Source organism: Trypanosoma theileri (assembly GCF_002087225.1).
Source record: "Trypanosoma theileri isolate Edinburgh chromosome Unknown TM35_Tth_8_V1, whole genome shotgun sequence".
NCBI classification, from domain to species: Eukaryota; Euglenozoa; class Kinetoplastea; order Trypanosomatida; family Trypanosomatidae; genus Trypanosoma; species Trypanosoma theileri.
Genome location: NW_021639850.1, coordinates 238499 through 261030, shown reverse-complemented (window position 1 = coordinate 261030; position 22532 = coordinate 238499). Strand labels below are relative to the sequence as shown.

Here is a 22532-nt window from a genome sequence, read left to right as displayed (position 1 = left end):
TTTTTTTTTTGTCTCTCTGAACCTCTACTTTTTCGTTTATTCCAGGAATACGTATAATAACTCTTCTTTTCTTTCCTTTTCCATCTTCATTTCTTAATGTATCTGGCTTCTCGGAAAAACTTTATACTCGAATTTCTTACTTCTCAGTACGTCGGTATGATAATTGGTGGTGGTCTGAATGCTTCCAGTGATCTGCTTCGTGGTGGCACGTAGCAAACACTGCTGCTGTTACTGTTGCCATTACTGCTGATGTTGCTGCTGGACATTGATAAAGCCTCTGCACGCCGGCGCTGCAGCTCCATCTTACGTTGTGTTGTTTTTGGGATTTCTGAGTGATATGATTGTTTTACTTTGGGTCGGCTGAGACAGGGAAATGCCATATCTTATCAACTTGCACGTATGTGTATGTATATAAATATATACCAGGTACACTGAACGTATTCTCTTTTTTTCTTTTTTTAACTCTTTTACTTTTTGTGTCTATCTTGTCTCTCTGAATGTATATGTAGCGTATATATCCCTTCCGTTGTTTAATCTACTGGTTCAATAAAAACAACTACGATCGTGGCTATTCTTTTTGTATTTTTCTTTCTTTACTTTCAGTGACTGAGGAGGTATAGAAGCAGAATACATTTTCTTAAATAATAATAAAAACCATAACGAAGTATTATTTCTGATCCTTACCCAGATGTCAAGAGAAATACACACACAGTTAAGTTATACGTAAACAAAGTGTCAACGAAAACCATAAAAAAAAAATAATAATAATAATAAAAGGATATCCAAATCTATTACTCACAAAAGTGTTTTTTCAGCAAGATAAGTGCCTTAGAACGATGTGATATTTTGTTCTTTTCATCCATAGACATTTCCGCAAATGTGCTTCCATTACCCTCATTTGGTTGAAAGATGGAATCCCAACCGAATCCCTCCTTCCCCCGCGGTATTTCCACAATACTCCCCTCACAACAACCGACGAATTGAGTCACTTTCCCGTCCGCATCGCCCTCGTCGCCTGTGCAGTATGTGAAGACACAAACGGCCTGCGCGCTGCGGGTGTCGAAGCCGCTCGGCAGCCGGGCGAGTCCCGTTGGCCCCATGCGTTGGAGAAACCACTTGATGTACGGCCCCGGCAGGCCGTTGAGGGCGTCCAGGCAGAGCCCCGTGTCCTCCACCAGCACCGGCCGCCGCAGGAGTGCATACGCCGCCTGCGCCTTCGCCCGACTGACGGCGGCGACGGTGTCACTCTGCAGCTCCGGCAGGTCCAACGCCACACTCTCCAGATCCACATGCCCGGCAAGACACGCCTGCACCTCACGTAGTTTACCCGCATTTCCAGTGACAAGGGTCAACCGGGGGAGAGCCGCCTTTTCTGAAGCGATAGTCTCAGTCATGTTACTTTATTTTTCTTTTTCTTTTTTTAGCTGGTGTTAGTGTAATTGTGTTTTCACAACCCCCTTTCGCTGTTGTAATGTCTCTCTCTTATATTTTGTTGTTATGATTTCAGGTTGTGTGAGAAAGAAAATAAAAATATATAGAAAAAATAAAGTAAAATGAAATACATATTGATGAGAAACAAAAAAAAAGGTATTTTTTTGTATCACCTTTTACTTTCATTAATCCAATGCCCCCATCCACTTTTTTGAAGAAGAAGAAAACGATAAAAAAAAAGGACGGAGGCCCCATTAAAGAGATTCAATGAAGATAATAACAGGAAAAAAAAAGGAGGTAGTCATGATTTCCTAAATGAAATAAGCTCAATTTCCAATATCATGACGGTCGCCTTTACTGGTTTCATTTGATAAATGGTAGGAAACAAGAAGACTTCTATACAAGTTGTCAAAACCACTACGCAAGGTATAAATAGATAAATATTGAGGAATAGATGCAGCAACAAGAAGAGGATTTTCACGCACCCCATTCGTACTTTCAATATGACTCTTAAGACAACGCAAAAAATCTATGGGATAATATTCTTCATCGCTGCTATTTAGCGGAATTAGTGTGCTTTCATTATACATCCCATTATCATGATGATCAACTGCATTCCCTTGTTCTTCAGGAGTACCATCACTAACATCATAGACAGAAAGGTCGTGATTTGTAGATTGATCATCACCATGAGTAGCTGTATGAGCCCCATTAGGAAATTTAGTAGCTACCCCTGTGCTACTAGAAGCAGCCACACTTTGTTCAACCGCCCCTTCTAAAACATCTCGAAGAATAAAACTTAAAGCAGGGGTTTGAGCACGCAGTTGCCGCTTTTCCATACTATCACGACTACTACTTCTTCCACTACAAGCAAGTGGTAATAAACTTCCTGCACTTGTGTTATTCTTATTTTCAGGTGTTCTGTCTATACGATCAAGTAATGCATTTGCTTTATGCAATAAAATTGGTGTGGGACAGTCAACACCACCACCACCACTACTACTACAACCTTCACCATCACGAACTGTACTACCACCCCTTGATAACATATTTTTATCGGTTTTTGAATTAGATGATGAATGCCTTAGTGATGTGATGTCTTTTCCTGAAAGAGAAACCCCTATCTTATTAGATGAATCCTGCACGGAAGCGGGAGTGTGTGTAAGCGTCAACGCCTCTTTCTTACCACTCACTTTGGCTGCCCGCATTATCCCCTGCGCATGTGTCGAGTTGTCACTATCGATATTCGTTAATTCCATCGCTACAACCGCCCGTAGTGTGTGAACATCTGCCGGGGCATCTGCAACGGCCTGTTCATACGCACGCAGCCCAAGGAGGAGAAGGGCATTTGTGGCCGCATGACGATCATCAAGCGGGATTTTGTTGAGAAAGCAAGCAACCGCTGCGGGTCGTTTTTGTTTAGTTAGAAACTGACCCTTCGGGCCATACCCCAGATGCATTGATGTCCTACTTTTGCTAATAACAGGTAAAAAAAAAAAAAAAAAATAATAATAATAAAGAAAGAAAAAAAGTACTGAATAAATGTAAAAAATATCTAAACCATAATAAAGACAACACACACATAGAGAGTAAAAATAAATAAAATACCATCATTGAAAGGGGAGAGTGAAAAAAACATTATCTTCATTGATCCCACTAACTCTTATAGACGAAAAACAACACACACACACACACACACAGAATCAAAGAAAAACAGAAACAATCTGATAATCTTTGTTTTTCTTTTCTTTTCGTTTTCTTTTCTTCCCCTTTATATGTGATTAACAACTTGCAAAGTTGGTAGATTTTCAGGAAATGAAAAACTCCCTTATTAAAATGTGACGATACACCAAACAGAATCAGAAACCGGCATAAAATGAAAAATGGAATACAATAGAGAGATAGATAAATAAATAGAAAGAGAATTAAAAAAGAGAAAAAAGAAGAAAAAAAGAGCAAAATCAACTAATTCCATGCTCTTATTAGTTTCTTATACCCCTGCCACTTCTGAACTAGCACTCTTCTCGGATTTTTCTTCTTCTTCTTCTCTTACCTGTGTACCAGTAGTCACTTCTCTTCCTTCTTCTTGTTCTTGTTCTTGTTCTTCCTCCAACTGCGGTAATGATGCCACCACCTCTGGGAACTTTTTCGCCAAAGCTGCCGCTACACCGTCATGACTCATCTTTGTCTTTCTAAAGGCAGTTAAAAACTCTCGTACTTCTTCTTCTTCGAATGTGTTGATCACATCCAATGCACGATCACCGCATGCTTTAAATACCGCCGTGTCGAGTATACGCACTCTCGCATAGGCATTCACAATCTTAGTCAGTTCACCTGCAGTGAGGAGATGGGCGAGGGTTTGTACACGGGGAGAGAACTCTACAAATAGTTTCTCATATCGCATATCAACACGTGCATATGCTTCAAGTAATCGTGTAAGGTGATCACAACGAAATTCTCCACGTAATTGAATAGCACGATCTGCTAATCGTACAAATAACTTATAGTGCCATAATCCAACTTTTGAATAGGCATAAACAACATTTGTAATATCCTTTGGTGTACCATACTGTCCTACATGACGTACACGTGGTATAGCCTCAATAAATAGTCGATCATTCCTAATATCAACAGAAGCGAAAGCACTAATAACAGATGCAATGGTTACTGCTGGAACATCATTTTTTTGATTTACAAATCGATCAGCAACAATTGAAAAAAGTTCTTCATGACGACAACCTACACTAGCGTATGCTACCGTCATATGTGCCAAAGCCATAAGAGGACTAGTTGGGGCCATAGCAAGAGTACGTAAAGTTAGTTTTTCAAAGATATTATAATTATTTAATCCAACTCGCGCAAATGCCATTAATGTATCTGCAAGTTCATCAGGTGTTAATAGCTCCTGATCTTTTACCACACGTTTTCCAAGTTCTTCAAAAAAAGCGGCATCCCATATCCCACTACGTGAAAAAGCACTTAAAATCATAACCGTTTCTACAAGTGAAATGTTTGGATGTTCAGAGACATAACGCATTACTTTCTTTAGAAGATCTCTCATTAAAATTTCATGTTGTACATCCATACGATTCAAGGATACTACAACAGCAATTATTTGTGGTAAAGTAAAATTTTCACAAATAACTACTGCACGTTCAGCCAGAGACCAAATAACCTTAAAATTCCAAATAAGCATCTTTGAATAAGATGCTAACAAACTAGCTGTTTGTGCAGCATCAGCAGTAGGGGCTTGAGCAATAACATATGGTGCTAAATCAAGAAATAATTTGGTATCACGATACTCTACAGCTGCGAGTCCTCCTAAAATAGTACTTATTTGATGTAATGTTAATTCAGATGCAATTAATGTGGCTCTATTAGTAACAGCGAGACAAAAAGCATCATTACGTACACGAGCTTTCCCGTATGATGAGATAACCGCAGAAACTTGTGAAGATGTTGCCTTTTCAATATATGGGACAAGCTTAGATGCTACATCACGCATAATAGCTCGTGTTGGTTTCCCATTTACTTCTGCTGCTGCTCTTAGAAAAACCAATACACTTGAGACACTCCAACGACTAATATTTTTAGATACAGCTTCAGCTAAAACATCTGCGTGGGGATCAACAATACCTTCTACGAGAAGTGCTGCAATATCATTTGCATCTACTGGAGCACCTGCAGCACATTTTGCTTGAATAAATTCTACTCGAAGTGTAGCTAAAGCTTGTGCATCAGCACGAAGTTTTTCATCTTTACTAAATACCCGAAGTACTGTACGAACAGATTCAGAATTCCACTTTTCACGTCCTTCATTAATAGCCTGAACCAAATAACGTATCAATGGTGATGGTGTAACGATAGATGATCCTTCTTCTATAGCAGAAAATTCTGCAAGTAGTTTTGCCGCAGTATCAAGTGTAATAGCATCTGCACTAATGTAACCTTCAAGTGCATTTACTATTTTCTCTAGTACATCATTTTTAGCAGGACAACTACTGCGAATAACATACTTTAGTACACGGGCAACCTGAACAGCACTTCTTGCGGATACAAGTGGTTGTGCTACCACACGTGTCTTAAGTTCTTCAAAAAGTGCACTTTCACACATATCACGAACTGAAATAGGTGCTGTATGAACAGAAGAAACAAGTCCTAAAAGATCTGGTAGCGATACAACGGAAAGTTCAGCGCCTGGTATACCTGCCCAAACACTGGAGGAGAGATGTGTTAATACTTGATCTGTTACAAGACCATCTGTTGTGGCATGTTCAAACAATTTCCCTAAAGCTACAGCTACCATTACTTTTTCTGTGAGCCCTAAACCTGCATTAAGTGTAGGTAATACACGTTCAGAAAGTTTTTTAGACAAATCTAAAGCCCCTTGTACAGCACCATCTGAAGAAGCTGCACAAGCTGTTAATACCGCAACCAGTAACATGCAGAGACTGCTAGGTGCCATATCAGCAATAGCAGACATCACACGATCCTGAACAGCATGTACAATAGAAGCAGTATCGGCATACTCAAGACAAACAAGAGAGTAAAGCGCTTGAGCTAAAGAATGCGGGGAAAATGCGTCCGGGTGAACAGAGAGCCATACGGCGCACTCATGCAATAAAGCGAGATCTCGTGGGGCATCCAGTAAAACGAGGGTAGAGAGACAGTGAGCTACTGTTTTTCCATCCATTCCTTGAATACGGTGGAGTGGGGTGTCAGTTATGGCGCGAAGACATTCCTCTTGCTGTGTTTTTGTGGGTGAGCGGCGGTAATCCGTGCGTACTCTGTTAAGTTCCATTATGTAAAGACGCGCTAGTTTAGTAGATGCAAACCGTACACAGTGATGAAGGGCACCAGCACCAACAGAATTCCTTAATGTCATAGAGGATGATGATGATGGTAGTGACACTGCTGAGGATAGAGTTGGCGATACTCCAAAAAGTGGAAAACCCCGAAGGGGTCCCAAGAAACGAATCTGCCGACTCCAACGTGTTGGTTGCATAATGTCTTTATGTTTTTTTTTTCTTTTTCTTTTGTATTTATTCCTCCTTTGGCTTCAAATATTAGTAGACGTTCTCTCTATCTTTCTCTCTTTTGATATTTCCTTCCTTATTTTTCTCTCCTTTTCTCGATCCCTCCTTCTATCAGGTACTACAAAAAAAATAATAATAATAATAAACAAGAGTAAAGAAAGTTTTATCAATTTATTTAGAGATTACAAACATACGGGTAAAACACAATGGATAAAGAATTCCAGGAAGAAAAAAAAAAACATAGACACCAAAAATAAAGACAAGACAAGACAGGTAATGAGACGCTCGAGTTCGTTCTCTCTTCTAGTTTATTTTCAATACAACATGATGAAAAAAAAAAAAAACCTGCCTATTTTTTTTTCTTCATTTTATTTATAAACGTCCAATAACGCAGAAATGAGAAAGGGATAAATGGAAAGGCAAAGAATACAGAATTCTTTTTTCATATATAAAAATAATAATAGCTGTAGTCATAAAATACGTGGCTAGATGTAGAAAGGAAACGAAAAAAAGAACAATGATATTACAGAGAAAGGAATGAAAATCACCACAGATAAAAAAAAAAAAAAAAAAAAAAAAGAGAGAATTTGAGAGATAAACTGAGAGATAAAGAAAACGAAAAGTTGTTACTTTTCAAAATCCATAATGTAATAGGATGTGTTCCGTTTATCCATCGCTTCACTACTACTACTATTACGTCCATCCCCACNAATGATATTACAGAGAAAGGAATGAAAATCACCAAAAAAAAAAAAAAAAGAGAGAAATAGAGAGATAAACTGAGAGATAACACTAACGAAAAGTTGTTACTTTTCAAAATCCATAATGTAATAGGATGTGTTCCGTTTATCCATCGCTTCACTACTACTACTATTACGTCCATCCCCACCAGAGAGTAATTTACCAGAGGCAACATCTTCAATATTACAGGAGAAACCGTCTGGAAACATTAAAACACCATTTGGTGGCACCACCCAATTATCACTGTGTGGGTTAAACGGATCTTTCATTTCTCGGGACTTTGATGAACAAATAAAACTACTATCACGTAACGTCTGGAGAGAACGGAGACGACGCACAATCTCCAGAGAACAATTACGGTCCGGCTCAATACGTTCCTTTCCCAGACGTTCCTTTTCTCGAAGTGGATCACTGTAGATGGCAATCGCAGTGTCACCAAAACCATGATGCCGGGAACGACTCCTCCCATTAGGAGATGGTGAACATTCTTGCGGAATACCGTCACTACGGTTAATACTACCGTAACTACCACTATTCCTTCCACGGTTTTCAGGACTTGTGATATTAATTGCGGAATAGTTAATAAAAGGTTCCCTTTCTCGGGATTCATAGGCAGGATGTGTAGGAGATGTAAGTGTGCCCTGTAGTCCACCTGGACCGATCACCGGATCCCGCAGCGCATCGACACCGCAACTGCGGAACTGCGGTGTTGGATACGCCGCCCGTTCGCGTGCCTGCCGCCGCCGCTCGTGACGTCGCAGTGCGAGGGCGTCGTTATTATTTTCAATGGCCTCCCGCAGTGACTCTCGCGCCCGCCGTCGTGCCTCTTCGCGGACCTCCACGTGGCGCATTGCCGCTGCCCGCCGCTCGTCCCACGCGGCCACCGCCGCCGCCCGCAACTCCGCCCGCCGCGCCTCCCTCTCCGCCGCCTGTCGGGCCTCCACGAGCGCCACGGCGGCCCGGCGGTCGGCGTCCAACGCGGCGTGAAGAGCGGCGGCGGCGGTTTTCTCCGCGGCGGTGATCGCCTCGCGGGCCGCCCGCTCCTCCGCGAAAAACGCCTCAACCGCCCGAGCCGCCCGCGCCGGGGCCGCCGCCAGCCACGCCGCGTGGAGGTCCTCCGCCAGCCGCTCCCGTCGGGCCGTGAGATCATCGCAGAAGGCCGTGCGTTCCTCCACCAGCGCCGCCCGCTCCGCCGCCTCCCGCTGCTGCAGTGCGAGGAGGGCCGTGACGTTGGCGATAATGATGTCCTTCCGCAGGAGGTAGTCCTTCTCGCGGTACACATGCTGGCTGCGAAGACTCGCCAGGAAGGACTGCACAACCTCCACAGAGCGATGACGGAGGAATGCTGCAGTACGCATTCGAGAAATGGAAACAAGGGCTCCACACACCGCTACCCTCGCAAATACCTGCAGCTTCTGTTTCTTTACCACCTCAAGATGTTGGTAAGCCTCAGACTTTAGAAATACACGTGTCTTACCCATTTGTGCCTTACGGTAATCAAATCCAAGCGCCTTAAGTATAGCCTTTGAAACACTCACGGCATCACTAAAATCTAACGTCTCAGAACGTACTATAATTTTGTATTTTTTAACAAAATCAGGAATAAAAATCCGAATAGGATATCCTGCTTTTCGGATTTGTACCGTTCCAAGTACACCACTACTACGTAGTTGAGTAAGAGTTTGTACACCGTCAAAATGTAATGGTTTCTTGGCTGGATGTGGTTTTATACAACGAATCCAATGTGGATTTGTACCTTGAATAAGTTCCATCAAATCTTTTAACTGACTCCGAAAGAAACCACCAACTGTATACCGAGACTTATTATCAGGATCAGGCATAGGAAGTAATGTCTTTATAACATTATCTTTACTGTTATTTAATAATATTTTGAAAGCATCTTTCAAGGTATCACGATTTTTTTCAATAAATCCATCAACAACATATGTAACAGTCCCAGCGTAATGTTTAATACGAAAACATGGAGCTTTAGAAAGACGTGGACGTTCAAAAAATGGTGATTTACCAGCAAAACGATCAGATATTTTTTCAAGAAAGCTTACATCCGTTGCCTTTGCTAAAAGACAATCTTCATCTAACACAGCGAGAATTCCACCTTTAGCAGCTATCATATCCACACATTCACTGTTATCAGGGAAAATAATCTCTGTTACATCAATTCCTTCTTCACGACATTCATCCATATCTTTTGTAAATATATAGTAATTATAATGTCTTTGAAGTGTTTCATTAGTAAGATTGATACAGAGTTGTTCAAAAGAGTTTACTTTAAAATCTTCAAAACCAAAAATATCCAATAATGCCACCCACGTCAAACAGTCATCTGTATTAATAGTTTTATTAATAGTAGTCACAAGGTAACCAAATAAATTATCATAGAGAGCTTTACAAAAAGAATCTCTGGCATCAATTGCTTTAGCTTTTGTTAGTGTAGTAACGACTGGACCTTCCCTTAAGTTTAATGTGGTAGTCGTAAACTCTTTTTTAAGTTCATCTTCAGAAATTTCAAGTAAACGACAAGCTTCTGTAATATAGTGTTCTGTTTCAGAATCAATAGAAGAGGAATCCGTACTGCTAGGGATAAAATCAACATTTAATAGTGAAAGAACAGCTCCAACACTACGCCAAACAGATTCTATTTCTTTCCTATTCATACCACAAATTTCCATTGCTTTAGTTACATCATTATATTCTGCTGCATCATCCACATCATCAATATCAGGAGATTTACCAGACATAACACTACGATATTGTGAAAGATCTTGAAGTCCATAATATTCTCTATCACAACCTTTAAGTACAAGATAAAAAGCGTGATATACACGTTCATCCAATGCGGATGTAATTATACGCGATTTTTCAAGTAAATATTTTGTAATATCTGCACCAGAGAGCATTCCTTTACGATCAAATTTAATGCGCATAAGTTTACCAAAACGAGAACTATTATCATTTCGTACAGTTTTAGCATTACCAAAAGCCTCTAGAATAGGGTTAGATTGCATCATACGCAAACCAACAAAGGCTCCTGCTTTTTTTTCTTCTTCTGAACATTGTAATGCACTTACAGCGGCAAGATATTTCATCACAATTTTTGCCGCCTCTGTTTTACCTGCACCAGATTCTCCAGATACGAGAATACATTGATTCTCACCATCTCTTCGCATTTCATAAAAAGTAGTATGAGCCACTGCCCAAGAGTGAGGAAGATTATGTTGAATAGTTTCACCTTCTGCAAGGTAATCTGGCATCTTATCATCCATATACCATGGAATCTTAAAGTTAAATGGATTAAGTGCCACTACAATAGCGCCAATATTAGTGTATACTACATCACGAAAGTATCTAATCCGAAGACAATTCAATAATGTTCCATCGTGTAATACGGCGAGATTGAGTAGATCATTCACATCCTCTTGCATTGCATGTTCATCACATACAAAAACATCATCCGGGAGAAGTTTCGATACCTGTTCCTTTGCAGGTGTAATGGTACTCACAGAGACATGTTTTCCATCAAATGAGTCAATAGTCCCTGGAACCCACGCATGTTGTGGGTGATAACACATACACCGCATCCCAGGCAACAAACTGGCATGTGAACTCATCTGAGGATTAATTGTACACACTTTAACGTAGAGTTGTAAAGGGACACACAATAATAGTTAAGAAAAAGTTATGGGGAGATGATTTTTCTCTCTTTTTTTTTTATTATGTTCCTCTTATTCAATGACTGTTTCCCAGAATATATAAACAAATACACACACACACACACGCACGCAGAGAAAAAAATTTTTTTTTGGTTTTACCGCTCTTTTCAACTATACTATAGTCTCTGTTAATATAGAAATAAATATTTTCGATAAGTATATATATAGATATATATACTGTGAGAGAATAGGTAAACACACCACACTAGGTTACCAAAGGCAATGATCCACACCAACAACCTAAGGGGGAAAGAAAAAAAAAGAAGAAAGAAAGCAAATAATAAAAAAAAATTGTAAAAACAGAAATAAAAATAAAGAATTAAATGCATAAATAAAAGGAGTAAATAAAAAAAAAAATAATGTATTTTAATTCTGCAAGAAAAAAAAAAGCTCCAAAAGTATGCATGAGAGCTAATGTGACTAATTGTTTAAAGTTGATGAAAACACATCCGTTAGGACTGTCTCTGCTGCTTCTGCTAACTCATCTTCACCAGTACTACTCAATAGTAACAGAATCTTTTGCATCGCCTCTAATCCAGTTTCATCCTTTATAAGTGATACTCCACAACTATCATTCCTCTTTTCTCCTTCTCCTTGTTGTTGTTGTTGTTGTTGTTCTCGTAAGTGATCTAAGAGTGCGGATGGAAGTTTCTTATATCGTGAGCGTGCTACATGATTCGTCTGCAGTCCAGTTAACACAAAAAGAATATCTGATATAGAATGAATACGAACCCGTTCATCCAAGTGACGTACAATAGGATCCAGTATTTCCCACTGTTGTCGTTGACTTTGTTCATTCACTGTAGTGTGTTGCATTGTTAACAATACACATAATGCACAGAACAGTCGTGTACACTGTGGAAGATTAAATACATCCAATTCTTCCTGTTTCTTTACTTGCAGTAGTGGTAATATACTTTTAACCCATTCTATATTAGTCGAAGAACAACCACCTGCGGTGTAACGCCAACAAACGGCATCTACTAATACAAATCGTTCCTCTCGTGATAAGGGTGTAGTAGGAGTAGCACAGAGTAGTTCTATTGTTTTAAGCTGAACATCAAGAAGTTGTTGTAATTGATCTTCCATATTTGTATTGGAGTGAATCAGTAAAGCCAAAGCTTTCGAAATTGTAAATAGCAAAAGAATTTTCCCATCATGTGAAAGACTTACAGGTATAGTACCTGGCAGGGCACCACGAAGCATACTAACAAATGCGGTAGCCGTCCCTACAGCCGCCTCTGCAGAAGGTTGAAGACAGACAATGAGTGCAGATAAAACACATTCCCAGTGAAAAGAACTGTGAAGTAATGTTGAGAGTCGACTCAACAACTGCGTTATCATCTCTCGAGAAGGAAGAACGTTAAAAAGTACGCAGGCATTAAGATATAAACAAGCAAAATCAACTGCCACTTCCTGTTCATCTTCAGCATCGAACATAAAATTATCAAAACGAATAGAACGTACAGCAGCCTGTCCAGCAGTTCGTGCCGCTTCTGATTGATCTACACTGCGGTAGATACGAAATGCTGTAACCAACGATTCGCGTAGCTCGTAACCACCGTATCGACTAACAGAAATCATTTCTATTGTTGGTTTATCAATACAACTTCGACCAAGACGTGTGCGTTTGATTTGCGCTGATGGGTTTGTGCAGGTCCAGCGAGAAGTATGAAAATCATGTAAACTCCAACGTTTAAAGAAATGAAATGGCAATGGTGGTCGTGTGTTCAGTACTGTTGAAAGTACTTTACCGGTACCACTAATACTGTTGCTGATGTTACTGCATGAGAGGTGAGATGTCATTAATTAACACACTCAACCTTATTAACTCCCACAGAGTTTTTATTTTTTTATTTTTTCTTTTCTCGCTTAATCTGGGTTATTGTGATTGCCTTCCTGTAGAAATGATGAGGAAAGCGTACAGTAAGTATAAAACGAAATAAATAAATAAATAAATAAATAAGATAATATATATATATATATATATATATATATATATATAGCAGAAACTTTATTTTCAATTACCTTCATATAATTACGCAAAATAAAGATATATATATATATATATATATATATATGTATATATTGGTATTTTTCTCTTTCCACACACCCCTCTCTCTCTCTGTCCTATATAATTATAGTCTTTCAAGAGGGTTGAAATCAACGTATGATCCAATTAGCTATAAGCAGAATAAAGATACTCACCCATATACATGCTATTAACTGTCTTGTGGAGTTCCAAAATTGTTTAAGTGTCTTACCTACTTCTCCAACACCTTTTCTCATATTATTCTGCGCAGCCTCTGTATTTTTCAATAGAATAGAAAACTGTTCATTCTGTTGCATCACCTGTTCATTCATGAGTGAGGTTAATTGTGATAACTCACGCACAGACGCCTCTACTGCCTTCGCATCCTCTGCAGAAGCCTCCTTCTGCTGCTCCTCTAGTAGAGCATTAGCCTGTGTAAGCCGCTCTTCCTCTTCTGCTGTGTAAACAAATTTGGGAGAAGTTGTTTCAACTAAAGAAGATCTTTGAAAGAGAGAGTTAATACCACCAACACCAACACCGCCAACACCAACACCGCCAACACCACTACGCATTAAAGAGAATACACGTGTACTTGCAGGGAGTGGGGCAGATGATACGGTTTTTGCCGCTCCTTTTATAACTCGATCAACTACAGAAACTACCGCAACTGCTGAACTCGTATTTCCTTTCATGGGTTTTGGGTATAATAATCCCATTGTATTATTATTATTATTATCATTATTACTACTATTACCATTCCCACTAGTATCGCCTTTTTCTGTAACGGAATTTTCCTTATTACTTTTGGAATTTCTTGCAGGATCTAAACAAGAGAGCACACCAGCCCGTGCAAACGCAAACATTTCTTGTTTATATAGAACTAACTCCTCTTTACACAACGCCAATCGTAACCGACTACGACCTACTGCTCCTTCAATAATTTCCAATGCTGCTTGCAAGTGCTGCAAGAATTGCATTGATGGCTTAACAGATGATAACAATTTTGTCTCCTCCTTTGTTGGAAACAATACAGTATCCCATCCACTCTTCTTTTTCTCCAATTGTTCTTCTGCCTCCCGAATGGAAGTCAGTAGATCTTTTATTGTATTGGAAACTGAAAGCAACTCCGCCTCTTGCAAAAGAAGTGCACTCTCTAACTCTGCAATTGCAGGCGTACATTCTTCCATCGCACGCACAGTTGCTCGAATTCGTAAACGTGTGGTCCGTAGAGCCCCATCCGCTGCAGTCACAACAAGAATAAGAGCTCGATTAAAAGGATGTGCTCGAAGGGCTCCAATCACCACAAAATTTTCACATCCACTAATATACGGACTACTCTTGTCAAACAGTTCACGCAGAGCTGCAGTGCGGTTCATTCACCTTGTCACCACAACTCTCTCTCTCTCTCTCTCTCTTTTGTTTTGTTTTTTTTTGTTTTGTTCGTTTATTTCTTAACAACTCGACAACAACCAAAGAAAGAAAGAAAGAAAGAAAAAAAAAAAAAAACAGCAACGAAAAACCTCCGACACGCAGAAGTGGTACAAGACAAACTCCCACAAAAGAAATATAATTGTTTATTCTCATAAGAATATGAGATGAGAATTAACGTCAACACAGACTATCACCATTAAATAGAGAAATAAAACTCAAGCAATACAGTACATTTTAACGTTTAATCAGTGTCAAATAATTGGGTTCCCCTCTCACTCCACTTCCCCACCACACACACACAAAAAAAAAACAGATATATGGAAAATATTAGGGTTTTGGGAAGGCATATATATATATACCCCATACCCAAATATCAGAGAATCTATATATATAGTGATTACACCTGCTACTCCAGAGATCACACTGTTAAGAGGTCTATGAAAAACGGCGATTTTCAATAAAATTACGCCTATAAAAAATGAAAAAATCTATTCGGTTACGCTGCATTAGCGTTACGAGCAGCCTAATAGTACAAAATAACTCAGCAACTAATAAAATTATCATAGTAATACTTACCGCTTCATTAAGGGCATTACGTTGTGGCCACATAACCATATAGACAATAACAAGTGGTATTTGTGGAACGAGTGTCATGAGGGCAAATCGCATAAGCGCTGGGACGTGCTGCAAGTTATTCCCCGTGTGTCCTGCGTAGAGACGCGGGATCTCCGCTATTGCCCATATAGAGATAAGGGCTGCTCCCCACGCCTGTTGTGTCGCTGTGAGGACTCGGCTCCACGGGAATGCGAGAACGACAGGAAGTGCGAAACAAAACATAAAGGCTGCGTTGACAATAACGAGTGCGGCGAGGGCGGCGCTGCTGCGACTCACTGTATGATGATGGTACGCCCGCACCCGCATCTATACACAATATATGAGTCTGTATGTATGTGTATCTCTCTGTGTATGAGGAGTACGTAACAAGAATGTATGATACTAATCATTATAGGGGGAAGAGATAATCAATGATGAGAGAAAAAGAAAAAGTAAAGAAAATGTAGTAGAACCATGTACAGGGAGTGCTAGAAGAATATATAGTATGAGAAGGTGAGAAGAAAAACATTAGTAGAGGAAAAAAGTAGAAGAAAATAATATAAATAAATAAATAATCTGTCATGAGAGAAGGCAACACCACCCTTCCAAGTGGTTATCTACACCACCATCACCACTACTACTACTACCGTTAACTTTTCGCATTCCGCTGAGCATCTGTCAAAATTCGAAATAAAAGCAGTACCACATCACTTTATCTCTCGCAGATAATAGAGAAAAGGAAACAAGTGCAATAGTAACATATGAGAAAAAATTTTCCAACTCTTTCCACCCCACCATCCCTCAGAAAAAAAAAATAATAAATTATTCCTTTTATTTCGTCCATAATATTCCTCACAGAATATTAACATCACCACCTAATTTATATTGAGCTTCAAGAAGATGCAATTCTGTTTCTACCAACTCTCGTCGTACAATAGCACGTTGATGAAGTAGTTCTGTCAATTCACAGAATAATGAAATATGGGATTCTACAACTTTCATCTTTTTGTAAAGTTTTACCGTGTCACCTGTGTGTCTGGTACGTGTTTGATGATCTTTCCTATACTCCTGTACATCATCGTACTCATAATCAGGAATAGGCAACACCCCTTCAACAGTAGTGTTGATATGATATTGTAACTCTGGAATTAAGCATAGAAAACGTGCAAGGCGTACCTCTGTTGGTGTAACCTTCATAATTTCAGGCCAAAAAATAATAGATGCAAAATCACGTTTACTCTCCTGAATTTCCTTCACAAGTAACGCAGCTTCTTTATGTCGCTTTGATCGTTTTTTCATCCAATACTCTTTTACAGATTCCATCATGTTATTAGTAAACTTCTCTCTGGAATGAGAAACTTGTTGTATTTTTACTATATCGCTACTACTATCATTATTATTATTATTATTATTATTATTATTATTATTATTATTATTATTATTATTGTAATCCTCCAATGTCAGCTGCTGAAGGGCATGCGCTTCCGCAAATTCACCTATTCGTTCAGAACCCAAAACAGTGCTAATATTTAATCCAAAGTGAGTACGACAGTATAAATGACATCCTTCCCATGTTCCGTTATGATCTGTGGCTTTTGATGAACGGTAACACTCCAGTGTACCAGCCAGTTGAGCACATGCAGGATGCATCCATTGATAACAATGATGATGATGACACTTCACACGTGCACCCAAAGAGTCACTATGACAGAATACACAACGTCCTAAATGATCTATCTTCTTGGATCGTTTTACAGGATGCACAACGCGATGCTTAGAGTCAACTGTTAACTCCTCAAATGCGAGTGCGCAGATAATATGACAAAACTGTGATGATCCCATATTATTGGTTCTTGTTGTTGTTGTTGTTGTTTCAGATACCTGACGTTTCCAGTCAGATCCCGAAACATATGGAAGCATCACACCACCTCGACGTCCACAAGTGCAACAGCGTCCCATACTACTTTCTCTTCTCACAACGATACAGCTTGGACACTGCCAGTTCTCCACATGAGATGGAAGGCGTTGTAAAAACCAACACTGTACATGTGCTTGACATCCACAACGTTTACAACGAAGAAAAGATCCAACTCCACTTGAGAGTTCTGGTCGTGCACAAACACCGCAAACATCAACATCTTTTACCTTTTGTTGTTGTTGTTGTTGGCTATTGTCATCATTTTCGTGGTTAATGTCTTCAACAACAGTGCTACTTTTTCCTCTTGCAGATTGTAAAAGATACTTTGCGTAGTTCCTTTCAAGTTTTGTTATTACCTCAACAAAAGAGGTGTTTGAAATACCTTTTGAGTGACACCACAAGTAATCTTTGTGGTCCATCATGTAAGGACATGCCTCAAAGAGATCACGGCGCTGAAGTAAGCCGTAGGGAGTATCCTCACGTAGAGCTTGTTTAGCCCATCCTTTACGAGGAGTCGGAGCATCCGGGTACACAGTCGCAGATAACTCACGAACTCGTTTCTTTCTTCGAAGAGGTGTGACATCAGTGTGCGTTTTTGTATTTTCACTATTGTTGTTAACTACCACAACATTATTATTATTATCATCATCATCGGAATGATAGTCCTCAATAATATTAAACATCTTGTACGTGGGTCGTATTTCATCCATATTGTCGACAATCATTACAGGAAGAACATCTTTAAGGCCTATTGTAATACGCATAGATGTTCCCGTTGTTGTTGATGATGTTGATGTTTTTTTTCTTGTTGGTGAAGGTGATGCTTCTGAGACAGTACTAGAGTTTACTGTTTTTGTCCCCGCCTTCCTTCCACGTTGTTTTACCATTTTAAATAGAGGTGTTAGATTCTGCTATGTATATCCCCTATCAAAGGATAATTAAATAAATAAATAAAATCCCACGCACAGGATGTTTAGTTCAGTCGAAAATACCTATCGAAGGGATGGCAAGAACCACATACCACTATAATGGTCATTGCATAAGAAAAGGAAAAGAAAAGGAGAGAAAAAAGAAAAAAAGAGATACAAATAAAAAAAAATAGAGAGAACAACGTTGTCAACTCATCAACAAGGATGATATTGAAAAAAAAAGAAAAAAAAGGGCCAGAGAAAAAAAAGAGAAGACTGACACTGATCCACATGTATTCTTTTCATACTGCCTTTGTGGTTTTAATAACAACTTAAACGCATCTTTTTTTTTTTTTTTTCCTTTTATCTTCTTTTCGTTTCTTTTCTTCACTTTGTTGTGAACTGCTCCTACAGAACTCTTCATATTCATGCAACATCACAAGGCGTAGTTCGTCACTTTCTGTTTTTCACCAACAGAGAGTACAGGTATCGTCGGAGCAATGGTCAAACTCTGAATAAACTGATGTCGCTGCTCAACCGCTGGAAATGATGGCACAACGCGGCACTCTGGTAGCACAGCAAGACGGAAACCGCCCTTCTGCCCTCTGGTTGCGTATGCCAAAACAGTATCCCCATTACTGCGTTCACCAAACGAGAGGCAACTGATGCTTGTTGTGAGATTTTTAAGCGTTCTCAGTGGACCCGCATTAGTACCATCTTTACCATACACACTCACCACACCACTGGCAGAACCAACGGCAAAGGCGGCATCTGTGTTGGCAAATGTTGTAATATCCACTGTGCCATCATCATTTGTCTCCCGCAGAAACCGTGCAGTTTTACGCACATCATATACTGTTAATTTATTACGTGTAGCGACTGTGAGTTCATTTGAACCACTGGAGAATGTGACATCCTGTACGGGATCACTCATCTCAATACGGTGTGTAATGCTGCCTGAGGCAAGTGAGCCAATGGTAACAGTTGCTCCAGATACCACACCGACGGTGCGGGATGCAGCATCGTTCGTCTGCACAATCACTTTAGTAATATAAAAGTCCTGTTTACCATTATCACGTCGTCCGTTACGGTAGAGAGCCGAGTCGCGTGTGCAGAGAAATTTTAGTGGAGTAATGGTCCCAGTGGAGAGGTTCAGCAGGTCGGGTGTATAGGACTGGTGTCCCACCACGACGACATCCTCACCTGTGGCACCAAGCACGGCGTGCTCCACACGTTTCAACACATCCGTTTTGGAGATTTGCTCCACAAAACGGCCGGCGGCGTGAAAGAGATAAATGTGGTGATTACCGCCAACAATGGCGAGTTGACCATTGCGGTGCCACTGCACGGACCGCGCGGTATCGCGTGGGAGCGGGAGGACGGAGAGCACCGGCGGTACGGCGGCGTGTTGGCGGTCGTGGCGGGATGTGAGGAGCGGCTCCGTGCGGGCGAGAAGGGCGTCGAGGCCCTCATCCCGCCATCGCTTCACGCCGGCCGCGGCCCCCGTTTGGGCGTCCGTCTTCTCCGGTTGGGCGGCCCACGCGGGGAGTTGATGGCTGCGGCGCGCAAACTCCGGCAGGCGGCGGTCGGCCCCCCGGTCGGCCTCATCGACCCACGCGCGGGATGTCATTGGAGAAAGGGCCCACAGAGACACACACAAACACAGAGAGAAAGAGGAAGAAAGAAAGAGAGAGCAGCAACCCTCCACCGCCACAACAACAAAGCTACAGGGTGATCGTACCGGAAAGTCAACAACACCCATTGTGGAAAAGGAAAGAATAGAAAGAAAGAAAGAAAAAAGGAAAAAGAGAGCATACAAGAAAGAAAATAAAGAAGAAAATGCAAAGACAGAAATAAACGCATAGAAAAGAAAAGAATAGAAAAAGAATTAAAAAAAAAAAAACACACACACACACAAAGATATATATATATATCAGCATTGTATTTTAGTATCTTGTACCATCTGAGAACTTTCATTCTCTTACACAGTACAGTAGTAACTAAACACAAAAACAAAGAATATTCCACCAGACATTTACCACAGACGACAAAAAAAAAACACGACGAACGGGGAATAAACACAGGTGAAAACCACACACTAATGTGTACGGGAGAGACACAGAGAAAGATATACAAAGAAAGACAAGGAGAAAGAGAAAGGGGGTATATGGCTATTGAAACTGAAAAGAAACCATACTGTCATGTTCTTCTTTAAATAAAAAAAAAAAAGAAAATAATACAACAACTATAAAATTCTTTAAAAAACTAATCAGCAAGAAAAGACAAGCATCATCTAAGATTATATTTCCTCGCAGTTTATCTCGTTTCGTCATATGATTTCTCATAATCTTCAAGTATTTTTTTTTTTTTTTTATTTTTCAATTCCTATGATTCACAATAACAAAAAAAAAAAGAAAGTAAGAATAATAAAACTTTCTTATTTTTATCGCAGTTACAAAAAGAGTGATAGTAGCAGCAGCAGCAGTTAGAATACAACGATTATCACTATTCGACGGAACAATGGTCCATCACAAATGTTATTTACTCTCTTTCATAGATATATTATCCTTTTCTTTCTCTCTCTCTCTCTCTCTATCTCTCTCTCCCTTTTCCTCTCCCTCTTACCTTCATCCACCTCTTTTTTTTTTTTTCTACTTAAATCTCTCTTTCCTTTTGATGTGAATCATTAAATACCTTTCACAGTCCGTTTCGTTCTATTACTTTAATGTATTTCGTCCTATGTTTTCGGTATATGTGTAGAGTTTTTGTTTTTCTTCTTTTTCTTCTGTATCAACCTTCTCTTCTAATTCCAACAACCACACACCTCCTCCCCATCTCTCTCACTGTGTTCCCTGTATTATAATGAAAAAATGATCTCATCAGGGATGAAAAGTTCATGGCTTCTATCCACAGTACATTTATACGCCGTATCCCTTCATTGTGTGCAAAATCATGTTTTGATTCAGAGCTTAACGCAAACACAAATAAACGTGAACCACAGTAAATAAAAAAAAAAAGTTTTTTTTTTTTTCGTTTTTTCTTTCTTCTTCCAAATAACTTCATCTATGTGAAGTTTAAAAAAAAAAAGAAGAAAAAAAAGGTTCCCGAAGAAGTACTATCCTCCTTTCTTAAACCCTTCAGCTCTCTCTCTCTCTCTTTTTTTTTTTGTTGTGCTTTTCTTTTTCTTTACTTGACCTATTTCTCTCCACACATTACTCTTAACTTTCCACCGTTTCCATCCATATCCTCGCCCGAAATGTCTTGTACAAGTCTCGCACTAACTCACGGAAGTCCATACGCTGCTGCGCCTCATAAAAGAATGTAAGTTTGTTCTTATCAAACTGGTACTCTGCGTCCACAATGGTCATGGGCAGTCCACGCTCAAGCACACGCTGCGAGCACACATCAATTGCACGCCGCTCCAGTTCCACCTGCACCGTGTGTAACTGTGCAACCTCTGATTCCGTTGCCAATCGTAGTACTGTTCCTGTACCAAGACCAATACTTCGTATGAGTGTACTACCAGAAAGGCCAACCCCCAATACGGTGGGTTTGTTGCCATTACTGCTAGATTCACCAGTGTCACCTTTCGTGGGTTTCGCTACTGTAGTTTCACACCAGGTGTATGTTACAAGTCCCAAATCCTCTCCTCGGTCACCACCAACTATCACATAACTTCCAGGAGGAACATATTCTTTAGATTCAAACTGTAAGACTCGTTTTCGTTTGAATTCTACCAATACTTTACACCGGGCATGTATATCAATACCAAGTTTTTCAGGTTCATCAAGTGCACCATCCACGACAGGTACCGCTTTAGGTCGACCGTCAACATATGAAACCTTTAAACTGGTCGTAAGGTGTTGATTTTGTAAAGAACTGAGGGTACTGATATGAATAACATCTGGTTTAGAACTTAAGGACATCATACTTTGTTGTTGTTGTTGTTGTTTTATTTCATCATCTTGTATATAGGGTGAAAGCATTGATGTCATGGCGCTATGTTGTATATCATCATCATTCATCAACCTGTCAAGTGTCTCAAAACAAGTATAATCTACAGAAGGATTTCTTTCATCTCGCATATGATGATCATCATCTCTCCATTGTTTCTGTGGAGAAACAGCAGGTGTAACATCAAGACGGCTAGATCCTGTAAGTGCTGCCCAATCCGCATCTTCCCCAACTCCACCAGCAACTCCTTGTGGCAACATATCACTGCCTCTTTGAACTTGTGAATCTGAATGCATAAAAGGCATTCGTTCACTTGGTGGTGTAGATGGAACCATCATGCTATTTCCAGCAGCTGCAGCCGCAGCCGCCACTACAGCCGCCGCCGCCGCCCCGCGTTGACTTTCTGAGATGTAGCGTGTAAAGACTGGTGTGGCGTGATCGATGCTGTCCATATATCCGGAAGTATTGCTGAGACCGACAGCACTGCCGTTGCATACCATTACGGCTTGTTGAATCTTCTCCAATCGCCCTCTCAGTTCACCGTACACCTGCCGGAGACTGCGCTCCTGTTGAGCAAAATACTCGTTCATGTCTTTCTGCATTTTGAGGAGCGTTGCTCGCAACTGCTCTTGCATCTTTAACTGTTGTTGCATCGTGAATGAATAGTTTGTTTTTTGTTTTTTGTTTCTTTTTCTTTTAATTTCAATCTTATCTGTTTCTTCTTTTTTAAATTTTGACTATCTTCTTCTTTTTTTT

The 22532-nt window shown here is 40.0% G+C and overlaps 10 protein-coding genes across 10 annotated transcripts; all 10 read right to left on the bottom strand.

Annotated features, from left to right (window-relative positions):
- Positions 1 to 791: 791 nt before the first annotated feature.
- On the bottom strand, positions 792 to 1394 carry TM35_000081990 (Inosine triphosphate pyrophosphatase family protein; the record flags this gene model as incomplete). The annotated part of the gene is made up of 1 exon (XM_029024064.1): positions 792 to 1394. One exon carries the CDS (start codon positions 1392 to 1394, stop codon positions 792 to 794), a length of 603 nt encoding a protein of 200 aa, XP_028884467.1.
- Positions 1395 to 1757: 363 nt separating this feature from the next.
- Positions 1758 to 2891, bottom strand: TM35_000081980 (uncharacterized protein; the record flags this gene model as incomplete). The annotated part of the gene is made up of 1 exon (XM_029024063.1): positions 1758 to 2891. The coding sequence occupies one exon, from the start codon at positions 2889 to 2891 to the stop codon at positions 1758 to 1760; it is 1134 nt and encodes a 377-aa protein (XP_028884466.1).
- Positions 2892 to 3421: 530 nt separating this feature from the next.
- On the bottom strand, positions 3422 to 6436 carry TM35_000081970 (uncharacterized protein; the record flags this gene model as incomplete). Its single annotated transcript, XM_029024062.1, has 1 exon — positions 3422 to 6436. The coding sequence occupies one exon, from the start codon at positions 6434 to 6436 to the stop codon at positions 3422 to 3424; it is 3015 nt and encodes a 1004-aa protein (XP_028884465.1).
- An 837-nt stretch (positions 6437 to 7273) lies between these two features.
- TM35_000081960 (putative myosin heavy chain) lies at positions 7274 to 10837 on the bottom strand (the record flags this gene model as incomplete). Its single annotated transcript, XM_029024061.1, has 1 exon — positions 7274 to 10837. One exon carries the CDS (start codon positions 10835 to 10837, stop codon positions 7274 to 7276), a length of 3564 nt encoding a protein of 1187 aa, XP_028884464.1.
- Positions 10838 to 11359: 522 nt separating this feature from the next.
- TM35_000081950 (uncharacterized protein) lies at positions 11360 to 12745 on the bottom strand (the record flags this gene model as incomplete). The annotated part of the gene is made up of 1 exon (XM_029024060.1): positions 11360 to 12745. One exon carries the CDS (start codon positions 12743 to 12745, stop codon positions 11360 to 11362), a length of 1386 nt encoding a protein of 461 aa, XP_028884463.1.
- A 357-nt stretch (positions 12746 to 13102) lies between these two features.
- On the bottom strand, positions 13103 to 14347 carry TM35_000081940 (syntaxin 1B/2/3; the record flags this gene model as incomplete). The annotated part of the gene is made up of 1 exon (XM_029024059.1): positions 13103 to 14347. One exon carries the CDS (start codon positions 14345 to 14347, stop codon positions 13103 to 13105), a length of 1245 nt encoding a protein of 414 aa, XP_028884462.1.
- A 490-nt stretch (positions 14348 to 14837) lies between these two features.
- TM35_000081930 (uncharacterized protein) lies at positions 14838 to 15323 on the bottom strand (the record flags this gene model as incomplete). The annotated part of the gene is made up of 1 exon (XM_029024058.1): positions 14838 to 15323. One exon carries the CDS (start codon positions 15321 to 15323, stop codon positions 14838 to 14840), a length of 486 nt encoding a protein of 161 aa, XP_028884461.1.
- Positions 15324 to 15848: 525 nt separating this feature from the next.
- Positions 15849 to 17801, bottom strand: TM35_000081920 (uncharacterized protein; the record flags this gene model as incomplete). Its single annotated transcript, XM_029024057.1, has 1 exon — positions 15849 to 17801. One exon carries the CDS (start codon positions 17799 to 17801, stop codon positions 15849 to 15851), a length of 1953 nt encoding a protein of 650 aa, XP_028884460.1.
- A 457-nt stretch (positions 17802 to 18258) lies between these two features.
- On the bottom strand, positions 18259 to 19452 carry TM35_000081910 (uncharacterized protein; the record flags this gene model as incomplete). The annotated part of the gene is made up of 1 exon (XM_029024056.1): positions 18259 to 19452. One exon carries the CDS (start codon positions 19450 to 19452, stop codon positions 18259 to 18261), a length of 1194 nt encoding a protein of 397 aa, XP_028884459.1.
- Positions 19453 to 21040: 1588 nt separating this feature from the next.
- Positions 21041 to 22429, bottom strand: TM35_000081900 (putative cell cycle sequence binding phosphoprotein (RBP45); the record flags this gene model as incomplete). The annotated part of the gene is made up of 1 exon (XM_029024055.1): positions 21041 to 22429. The coding sequence occupies one exon, from the start codon at positions 22427 to 22429 to the stop codon at positions 21041 to 21043; it is 1389 nt and encodes a 462-aa protein (XP_028884458.1).
- Positions 22430 to 22532: the final 103 nt, after the last annotated feature.